This window comes from Acipenser ruthenus, chromosome 5 (genome assembly GCF_902713425.1).
Source record: "Acipenser ruthenus chromosome 5, fAciRut3.2 maternal haplotype, whole genome shotgun sequence".
In the NCBI taxonomy this organism is placed as follows: Eukaryota; Metazoa; Chordata; class Actinopteri; order Acipenseriformes; family Acipenseridae; genus Acipenser; species Acipenser ruthenus.
The window spans coordinates 13,937,207-13,948,650 of record NC_081193.1 but is presented as its reverse complement, the minus strand read 5'-3'; the positions used below and the strand labels follow the sequence as shown (position 1 = coordinate 13,948,650).

General features: G+C 37.3%; 1 protein-coding gene across 1 annotated transcript; it reads right to left on the bottom strand.

Moving 5' to 3' along the window:
- Positions 1-1,829: 1,829 nt before the first annotated feature.
- LOC117403433 (coiled-coil domain-containing protein 25) lies at positions 1,830-11,343 on the bottom strand. Its single transcript, XM_034005591.3, has 9 exons — positions 11,198-11,343; positions 9,971-10,018; positions 9,801-9,840; positions 8,826-8,877; positions 8,454-8,529; positions 8,218-8,321; positions 7,511-7,713; positions 7,368-7,413; positions 1,830-2,510 (listed from the first exon to the last, which is right to left on the bottom strand). Exons 1-9 carry the CDS (start codon positions 11,331-11,333, stop codon positions 2,481-2,483), a joined length of 735 nt encoding a protein of 244 aa, XP_033861482.2. The 5' UTR covers positions 11,334-11,343; the 3' UTR covers positions 1,830-2,480.
- Positions 11,344-11,444: the final 101 nt, after the last annotated feature.

The window sequence follows — 11,444 nt, the reverse complement described above, 5'->3', positions numbered from 1 at the left end:
CTCACCTGCCTCAAAGGGGAGGAGTGATGCTTTGCCGTCTGCGAGTTCAGGCACAAATCACCTGACCAACCACCTCCATGGCAGGAGGTGGAGCTGCCAGTCCCGAAGAAGGGAAGGAGGGGCGGTGCCAAGGCGGCGGCGAAGAAGCAGGTGCCAGTTCCAGCACCCATGAGGGTGGAGCCCGAGTGTCAAGAGCCCAAGAAAGGGAAGCCCAAGAGTGGTCGCTGGGATGGCTACCTTCGCCTGTCGAGGCCTCAAGTTGGTGCCCTTCCTGCGGGAAAAGGGGCCACTCCGTTGTTAACTGCCCCCGCCCTGGAGAGGAGGAGGGATGACCGAAGGGCAGCTGGGAAGCCTACCTCAGTGCTCTTGAGGCCATGAACTGGTGCACTGCCTGCGGGGAGTGGGGCCACTTCGTGGTCAACTGCCCCATTCTCCAGGAAGAGGAGAAGCACCAGTTCGCAGAGGGAGAGGAGCCATCGCTGCCGTCTCCAGCGCCTGAGGGAGAGGCCCCTCCACTGGTTCCAGTGCCCAGAGGGGGGGAAGTACAAGCGTCCAGAAGGGGGGAGCCAGTGCAGCCAGCGCCCAGAAGGGGGGAGCCCGTGTGGCCACAGTCCAGGAAGGGGAGGCCCACAGGTCTAGAACCCAGGTCTCCAGTAGCGGAGGAAGGGTGCCTGCTGTTCCCCCCTCAGCCAGCACAGGGAGAATGCCTGCTGGTTCGGCCCCCACCTCCTCCGCCACGAGCAGAGCAGCAGGCACTGCCTCTGCCTCCCCCGCCACCACCGCCTGAAGATTACTGGCCACTCCCTCGTCCACGGCAATCGGAGGACTTCTTACCGCTTCCACTGCCGTGGGAGGACTACCTGCAGCTTCCACCTCCACCGCCATGGGAGGGACTGCTCCTGCTCTGCCTCGCTCCGCATCGCCTGGGGAGCCACCAGTTAGGAAGTACGAGGGAGAAGTGAAGCTCCTGCTGCCGCCTTCAAAGCCAGGGGCTCCCCTCCCGAGTTGGGTGTAAAAAACAAAACAAAAAGAAAAACAGAACAAAAACAAAGCACCCACAGGTTCATAATGTAAGGGCAATAGCACCTAATATAATGGTTGTTAAAAATGTATAATGGAATGCAGATGACGTGTGCATCACTTAGTTTGTGAAACGTGGTGAAAACAAATGTGGCCACAAAATATTTAATTTGTATTGACAGGTAGCGGTAGCAGTAGCAGTAAAAAGTGACAAACTGAAAAAACAGTTGCATGACACTTTAACAGTATATCTGAAATCCAGTTTTCTCCAACATTTTTTGTCAACCAAGAATAAAATAAATGTCCCTCTCACTGTCAAGTTGGATGATTTCCCGGAGTCTGGACTGCTTTTCTAACACTATTTACGTAAAAAGAAGTTTAACCTGAACTTTAACACTATAAACCATGTATTGAAAATGCATACAGAAAGTGTAATGTGATGATTCGTAATTAAATAATTATATTAATAAATTCAGTGGGTCAAATTCATATATATTTATAGAAACTAAATCATTACTTGTCTGGTTTCAGCATTTAGTATCTTTATTTACTTGAATTTATTTTAAGGATGCAAAAAGAAGGAAAACCCAGTTCAGTCTACCATACAAACAGAAACATGCTGTACATTCCAAACGGATAATTCTTGTTATACAATTTTTTTTTTTTTTCAGTTCTCGCTTTGAATTTTAAATGCTGCAAAGTATTTAAGGGGTCTTTAATCCAAGTTTTTTTTCTTACTAAAAATATGTTCCTTAATTAAAATGCTATCAATTACGGTACTAAAAAAAAGACAAAATAGAAACAAAAAATATATTTTTAATGTTTTATTTTACATTTGTTTAAATACATGTCCCATAAAAAAAAAAAAAATAAAAAATACAGCTGTATCTTTTTTTACTCTGTTACATGGAATGCAGAATTCATGATGCCTGTCACATGAAAACAGTAAGGAGGTGTTCTTTTGTATATACATTTGAACCATTAAACCAGGCAAGTAAACAGTTCCATCCCAACTGTGTCCACTATCTGCGCACTTTCAATCAACACCTTCCATCACAGGATGACTCGATGTTTACAATACTGAATATCCAATGAGGAGGACAGTTCAGTCCCTTATCCAGAGAACAAAGCAGCCAATTCATATTACAAATATGTTTCTCTTTTATATAAAAAAGGATATGGGGAGCAAATTACACCATTGTTCTGGCTTCCTCTAGATACAAAAGCAATCAAAACTGCTTTCATCTAACTGTTCTTGAAGCAATGAGTAATTGTGTTATCAAAGGCCAAACTTCATCCTCAAATGTGCAGAAACAATCTTCAGTAAGTCATTGGCACTAGTTTCTAAGTTTAATATGGCCAAGAAAAAAGTGCTCTTTTATAAAGAATAGTTTTTGGCATCCAATCCAATGCTTCTTCCAACTCCAAATGCTTATATTCAAAAGATAATGCTTCCTTTTTTACATGAAGTCATCAGAGTCATTTCCATCCTATGAACAGATCAAAACCAGGGATGAAACAAATGCATGTAAAGAGATGATTCACAAAGCACTTTATTAAACAGTTTTTACTCATGACTGTCGAAATAAAATGCAGCAGCATGTTTCCATTGCGAGTTAGAAATGGGGATAAGAATGCAAATCCAATGTCGTGACTTTTTAGACTAGTTAACATGTGGGCAAGGTAAACGTGCAGTTCAATTAAATGTGTTAAAGCTGACAGCTGACTGATTGACATGACATTTCCAATCAAAGCCATAAACAACGAGAGAAGATTAGCATGAGACAGGAGATAATGCATGGGATTTAAGAACACAGATTTGTTTTCAAATACCAGGAGGAATCAAGATTTACCGTAAAAACTGTTGTAATAAGTTTATTTTTTAGGCATTTTTGCGGGACCCTTAAAAGGGGGGAGTGACTAATACACTGGTGCAACGTACGCACCGGTTTGTGTAATATTAAACTACTGTACCGGTGCCACAATGGGATTACTACAGCCACAGTTATGCCTCACACAAACTTAACTGTCAACAACCCGAGTTATTTTTTCAGGACCTACGGCATTCAGGTCACGTTGCTGGGTAGAAACACAAAACCACTGTTCTAATTTAAAGTTTTAATTAGTTACTCTCAGTCATTTTGAATGTTAAACGCAAGCTTTCAGACTCTTGATGACCTCATCTCGACCCAGACACTTGCACATGGAGAAAATAAAAATAGTGGTTAAAGTTACCAATCTTCAGAATATGAAAATGTGACAGCTACACTGCTTCACTGTTTACTCAAGCGCTGTCCATCTCTATGAATTCCCACCCTCCCGAGCCATTGGTTTGTCAATGGGATCCGTAACAAACCGCTACTGGTTAGAAAGCTGAGTAAACTTATCAAGTCTTCTGTTCGTTGCAACTGCAATGCAATATTATATAATGCAGGTGTCTGAGTCTAGATAAAGTATGACAGTTAGACAAAAAACGAAAATTCTACACAACAGGTATGAAACTGCGTTGTTTAATTTGCCAAAATGCTAAAAAAACTGTGTGACTGGAGACGAAACAAAGACAAACTTAAGCATGGTGAAAGAAAAACAAGCTAATAGAGGAAGAAAGTGTCAATGGCCGAGGTAGAAAACATTTTGTTTGAATGGAGTGCTTTTAATGACTTTAATACATACTGTAACATGCTCTAGATGTCAGTGCAACCCAGTGGGAACACGTGTAAAGTATGTGTACGGTTATGCTTCTAATTAACAGCAAAACGAATGTATTGGTACAGCTGGAAGTTTAATGCATATGTACTGCACTGTATGCAACACTAAGATGTTTTGTTTATTGGTTATTAGCTAATGTACTGTTTAGTTTATTGTTTTGTTTTTATTAGTTTTTTTTAATTGATTGTTTAATACTTTTCTTTTCAATTTGAATTAATACAACAAATTTGTAAAAGCCAATGCAGCTGGAACTATTGCCTAAGTATGGTTTTGGAAAGACATGTTCAGTAAAGCAAAAAAGATATGTTCTTGAAGTGTTTGGGTACTTGATAAGCTAAAACAAAATAGGTTAATAGAGATGCGATGTGGGATGTATAACTTGATTTTGCGCTGTAATACTTTTGAAATCCATTCAAGTACCATTTGCCCGTGGTTTAACTGTTACTACTGGAATTTACACTACTGTAGTAATATTATATCTATATTTTGATGTATTTTGACATAGCACTTACATTTACTTGAATTACTGTATTTAGAAATTTTGAAAAACAGATCAACTAAAAACAACACTGTAAAATTATTAATGGACTAAAATATTGTAAACAATGGTTTCGAAACCTGTGAATTTCTTTATTTATTGGTGTTTTAAAACACAAAAAAGGCATTTTCCTAAAATTGAAGTCTCAAGAAGGGGGAGCAACTTTTACACCAGTGTGACCTATACAGCGAATTTTAGCAAAAGTAACCCGTCATTCAAATACTGCTATCTTGTTAATGGAGGAAACAACATTTTTCTAAAATGACCAGTAACGATATGTTCTTTGAATCTAGGCCTTGACCACAGTCCAGAATAAAAATATAAATATTGGATAAATAAAAGATAATGGCCCAGATATTCAAAAGGTTTGCGCAAAATGTACCATATTCGAAACTTCTTTTAGCGTGCCACAATCCATTTTGTGCTGTGCACAAATATAATGTCTGCATAGCACAATTTGGTGTGAGTGGCCGACAATTTACGAGATCCTGCCATGTTCGAAACTATGCGCCAAGCACAAAACCAGTTTTGCGAGCCACAAAATAACACTTTTAAAAAGCAGGCCTTAACTCCACGCACATCGCTCCAGCACTCACTGAAGTGAAATGCAGGCGCTTTCCGAGGTATTACAACAATGGAAAACAGCCAACGATCATACAAGGTTCCGTCCACATCTATGTAATGATTATATTCAAAACAACGATTGTGATAGCAGCATCACTAGTTTTAATACATATTTAAAAAATAAACAGGGAAGCTGCAATCATGATCGTTCTTTCGGATCGAAAGAAAACTTTCTCAAGCACGCTTTCTTGGTGCTGAAAGAATAATTCCCAAAACAGAATCAAGAGTACAGCACGGTATCATGTTACATACCGTCGGTATGTAACATAGACCGAGACAGCAGATACTAAACAACTACCTGTATAATGCAGGAAAGCTTTACTTTAATAGACACATACAGCAGTATATCAACCCTAGATCAAGCAACAGTTTGCACCTCCTTACCTTCCATTCACATAGATTTCAATATCAAAGACACTGCTTATACAGTAGTATTTTGTCTGCGTTTTGAATGTAAAATGTATGAAAGGTGCTCCTTTCTTATTCCACTGCCCGTTCATCCTGTTTTATTTAAGTTGAATTAACTGCCCCCCAGGTTTGTCAAGCTATATATATGTGTATATATAGGCTATAAAAAAAACAGGCAATTCCACCTGGATTACTAATATTAATTATTGTTGTTGTTTGTTGTTGTTAATGTATGTATGTATTTTCTTATAACAGCCGCCCTTACATCCAGGGCGACTTACAGTTCTTACAAAAAAAGCAATAGCAGTTTGGTAAGCGGGATCACGGCTAATACTCTGAAAGAAAAATAAAATGGATGGTACTGTAACAGAAAACAAGAAAGTCAAAAAATGTAAATGAATTAGAATTGGTAAAATGTACTCATATTTGTGCGACACCTTTCAATTATGGAGACAGAAGTAGAAAAATCATAAACTCAATTCCCAACAAACAGCACAGCATAGATACATCTGTTTGAATTACGCAAAATCTGTGATGGCCCTTTAAATATTTAGCTTATTAGCCATGCTAATGCCTGTGATAATTATAAACATTAGATACAAATGTATGCATGTGTGCAAATTTCAAAAATATTTGAACTGCTCCGAAGGCCAAATTTGAATGAAAATGGCTATGTTTTGTGATAAGCGTGACAGGCTTGCAGTCCTTAGCAACAATGGCAAAAGGCCGCAGTGCCCAAGGGCTCAATCCGTAAAATATCCCTGTAGTTGTATTCTCTAAAGGCTCCCTTTCCTTTTCATGCCCCTCACCAGGTAATTCCACACTCAGGTATAAGGACACAGCTAACTTTTGCCATCCACAGGCAGCGTTCTTGGCCAGCTCCGTGCTGAGATTCCGGTCTTCGAGACTCCCGAATAGAGTAGTGTTTTCAGCATTGTGGGTTTGGTTTACAGTCCACACTTCTGTAAATATGTTCATGTATAGTGTAAGGAGCACGGGTCGGAGCTACTCAGAACTTAGGTGCATTTATGTAAATTAAAGAGTGGAGTTTGATGCTACAGAGATATTTTGTCCTGTCTCCTTCATGTTGACACTTATCCAGTTAGCAAGTCGCTACAATATATTTTTAATTTAAATTTTATGTTGAATAGCCTACACTTTCCTGTGGTCCATTGTTTCATGGGGGTGGGCATGCAACTGCTACCAATGTGTGTTTAGCTTTGATTCTGCATTCCATGTGCAGGTTACATTTGAGTGTAGACTCATCTGAGGAATATTGGTATGTACTGTACACCTATGATAGCTGCTTGGCAGGGTATTGCTAACAGTCCATTGTCGTGTAGTATTCCAATTCTCCGCATTCACACGTAGCTCTTGTGCATTTCTGCTATATTGGTAATCAATGCGCAGGTGGTTTTGACAGGTACAAACACATTTGCAAATTGAGCAAACTGCTATTTTCCAACTTCGCGCAACTGTTTTGTGCCGTGTTGGAAAATATAAATTTTTGTGCAAAAGCACTAATTTTTGAGAGGCACAAATTTTGCGAGGGAATTGCGCATCGCTTCGAATATCTGGGCCAATGTCTTGTCGGCACATACACTAGTCAAAGAGACAGTTATGTTGTATTTGCTAATAATAATAATAATAATAATAATAATAATAATAATAATAATAATAATAATAATGTTAAACATTTGTTTTCTAATTACCAACCTTTACTTAGTCCATTGTTAATTTAATTGAAAAGGAAAAGGCTGATGAAGAGAATACCGTTAAATGATGAGGTAAACGGCCGACTGTGAAGCAGGTGATGACACCGTGTTGATTTGGAGAACACAGCACGCTAAAAACTGAAAGTGGCACGGTTGATGTCCTCAATAGGGTTTCTTCATGATGTGTCATAGAATACAGAATGCAAAACATGCACTCCGATTGGCTGAAAGATTCTGAGCAATCTACAACAATCATTACATAATTAAAATGCACTTCTGCCTTACTTACAGAAAAGCAAACCAAGACCCAGAAAAGTGCTGCTCTTAAGTTTAAAATGAAATGTGTTACATACCTCATTGGTGGTCATGTTGTCTGATTTCATAAGAGACGAATAACTCCTTGAGAAGGAAACAAATATTTGTTTTCAATTAAACAACCCCACAGCTGTGCATTTTCTTAGAAAGAAATTGATGGAAAGTTTTATTTCTTGCTTACTTCAACTCCTCCAACTCTTTTTTCTTCTTCATTTCTTCTCTTTCATTTCGTTTGATTTCCTGGATTTGTGTTTTTTTCTCAGTCCTCTCTTCTCTGTCTCTGGATTCTTTTTCAGCAGCCAGGTCAGGGGAGCGCTCTTCTTTAGTTTTTTCCAACCTATTTACAATTTCATTAATTTTCTTTTCTACTGCAACAAGCTTTACCTGAAGATAAAGAAAAAAAAAGCCAATTTTATTTATTCATTTATTATTATTATTATTATTATTATTATTATTATTATTATTATTATTATTATTACTACATAACTGATTTACAGTGACAAACGGTCCTAATTTTACCAATCTAAGTTTAGATGGATGTGTGGTTATGAATTATAATGTATTCAAGTAAAAGGCTTGAACTACATGAGTTTGACTGGATGCAATATTTTAAATACGGGTATATATATACTGAATATTATGTTGTATTACATTATTCCTGAATTTTTCTAAGAACAACAAAGGTACACGTTACTCAATAAGCCATTTTCTATGTATCTACCCAAGCTGCCCTGTCCGCGTAGGAAAAGAGGCAGACTGTAGGACATAAGAGGATTTGAACAGGGCACGCCCAACAAAAATATACAGCACATTTCAGCTATACTGTACTTCAACCTGCCTTGAGTACCTTGGTTCAATTTGGATAAGAGAACTATTTGTGAAACTCACCTCTTTCTGCCGATGGAAGCCTATCTGCCCTACATCCATGCCCCCAGTTTTCTTTAGGTTGGCCCATGGTGTATATACCACATTGATGTTGTTCATTTTGCAGCCTGACAAGAAAGAATTTTAGTTCAGTTTTTTTTTTTTTTACTGAAACTATATAGTTACAGTAGATGTTAACATCATCTTAAAACTAATTTAATGTAAAAAGTAGTACAAATATTTATGCTTGTAATAGATACCTTGAATACTATTGTTTTTCACTAGCTGTGCACAGTCAATCAGCACTTCTTTTGGGATACCATCTATTGTCAGCCCCTGAAATTAAATTATTTAAAATCTGAATGCATTCATAGCAGCAAAGAAAAAATAAATCCCCACAAAACCATGGACTCCAATCAAATCTTTGGCACGCAGCTAAGTGGTAAGCACTAGCATTACATTTTTATGGCACAAACCAATATTTTTGTAAACTAATAATTAGAAAAAGACAGACGAGGCATAATATTGAATAGAAAAACTAGGGTTGCACTTTCTTCACCAATTGATTTTTTTTTTTTTTTTTTAATAAATATAATACAAGCTTGTAATTATTAATTTTTGTATTACATTACCTTAGGTAGTCTGAGATACACATGGGCTGAGGACAGTTTGTCCACATGAAACCTAGAAGTAAGAAAATAAATCACAAACATGTGTGGCAGCTCCATTATATCCCAGTCACCAGCTGGGGATATTAACACTATAGTCTCAAGAAGGGCATTATTTGTAACGTGTCACCCTACTAAACAAGTGACATACTAAGAGTCAGTCTGAAGGACAGACAGACAGCGGCCCAGATATACACACCACCTGACGAAGACTCGTTCGAGTCGAAACGCGTTGTGGACGTGGACTTTTAAATCTCCTGTTTGTTTAAATAAAATGAAAGTAATTTTTAGTCTTTGAGTTAGTGTGTATCATTAAACAACATTGCGGAGTGTGCGACCTTAGCTGTCTCGATCATCCTGAGCCATGGGAAACTGAAGTTTGAAGGACTATCCCCAACTTACTAGCATAAGTTAAGATACAATCACTGTACCATAGACTTTTACCTTACTGTGGTCGGCACCTTTGTATATTGAAGCATTGTTGTGCATGAAAGGTTACATTTTGACTTTTGCTTGATTATTAATATTATTAATTATTTTTGTTGTTAACGTATGTGTATTTTCGAGGCACAAACACATTTGCGAACTGAGCAAAAAACTGCTATTTTCCAACTTCACGCAACTGTTTTGTGTCGTGTTGGAAAATATCAATTTTTGTGCAAAAGCACACATTTTTGTGAGGCATAAATTTTGCGAGGGGATTGCGCATCGCTTCAAATATCTGGGCCAGCATCTTTTCTCCCTGAGATCATGTGATAAAGAAGTTCATTAGCAAGTTTCAGGAGTTTTGCCGATACAGTGTATGGAGGTCAAACTTACAAGTTTTATCTCATAATTTGTTTGAACATTTGATATCGTGATGTGGACTTCCCTTTCACAGTGAGGTAACACATGTCAATTTGGACCATTATTTCTGCAAATAAAAGCAAAGCTGCTCACCAAATATCTTCAGGCCACCCATATTTTATAAGGTCTTCGTCTGCAGGTTTAATGTCAAAAGCACAATTAGTGGTGCAAATATAAAGGTTCTAATTTCTAATGATACATACTGTCAATAAACTTGATTTTCAATATTTTTTTTTCTAAACCTTCAACAATAAAATACTTACTTTCATATTTGTCCTTTCCCATATAGATGGTATACGGTGGGGACACAACTAAAAGTAAAAATAAATAAATAAATTATATTATATTATATTATTATATTATATTATTATATATATTTACAGGAATACATGATGGGTGCCTTTCAAATCAGACATGTTTCAGTTTTGCTAAAAAGTCAGAAATAACACTGGGCTAGGAGCTATTTAGATCACTCAACAGAACCCCTAAGTAGTTTAAACTTTTTAATAATGAATTTTAAAAAGTTTAGCTTTCTGCATAGCCAAATGTTTTTTAATCCAACATTTGCTATAATAAAGCTGTCGAATTAGACTAATACTTGAAATCTTCGTGCTATTTTTTTTTTTTTTTTTTATAGCAGCAAGTTGCTAGCGTGATTTATGCTATTTTACCTGTCACTAAAACAATACATAATATAACAATATTGCTTAAAGAGATAACGCCAAGACAAGCGCAATGCAACATAAACACACACTGACATGCTCGGCATCTAGCTGAGAGATGGTGTGTTGATCATTTCAAAAATATACCACTGTCCCAGATGATATATACTATATATGGACGTTGTTGACATGTAGGCCTATTTACTTACAGTACGCCGGTAAACTTATACGACAGCTACTAACAAGTTAACTTTGCACAACCAGCGAGGCTGCTCTTTTTCTGTATGTAATAATTTTAGGTCACGATTGATACTTTAAAACATAAGGAGAATAACTGGACAAATAAAAAGGCAATTTGTTTACCCAATTAAACGTAATGTAATAGCAGCTCACACATATACATTGACCACGTATACCAGACTATAGTACTGTATGTATAATAAGATCTGCTGAGTTACACGCCCCATGAGGTCGCCCAGTTTCCCATGAAAGCTCATATTGAGCAAAATTTGAAATGTGTAAACTAGCAGCATTTCACAAATATAAAACATTTAAATAAGGGCATAATATTTATGTCTGTTTTGGAGCAAATCATGCGAAGGACAGCTGTATAAATATCAGATAAAGCTAGGTTTTTTTGGGTATTTACATATCTGTACTGCTTGACAACACATGTGAAAATAATTTTAGAAGACGGTTACGTTTAAACGAGGCCTATAATATTTATCATCAATGTATCATGGAACCGGAGTTGGTGGTTTTTACCTCCAGTTTAATAATAGATTAAATATTAGTACACATCAAGTTAACACAACACAAAAAGCTCACCTTCGCTAGTAAAATAGAAAACCATTGTTAATAAACAGTTCTTAAAATAAAAAGGGAAACAGAGACTAACAACCAAGACTGATCCACTGTGAACTCCTGCAGTATGACACGGGAAGTGGTTTCTGTGTGGCAGCATATTAGCAGGGGATTTTGGGAGTTGTATTTTATTTTTTTTTATTCTTTTCATTGCGTCATTTACAATTACAAACCACAGACACGAACAATCTTGACAAAAAAATTAAATAAT

Excerpts from the sequence above, each read along its gene's own strand:
- LOC117403433 (XM_034005591.3), bottom strand. The coding sequence starts at position 11,333 with ATGCTGCCACACAGAAACCACTTCCCGTGTCATACTGCAGGAGTTCAC. Across the intron at positions 8,878-9,800 it reads GGGTGGCCTGAAGATATTTG|GTTTCATGTGGACAAACTGT; the intron begins GTGAGCAGCTTT and ends TCTTACTTCTAG. Across the intron at positions 7,414-7,510 it reads AAAGAGTTGGAGGAGTTGAA|GAGTTATTCGTCTCTTATGA; the intron begins GTAAGCAAGAAA and ends TTCCTTCTCAAG.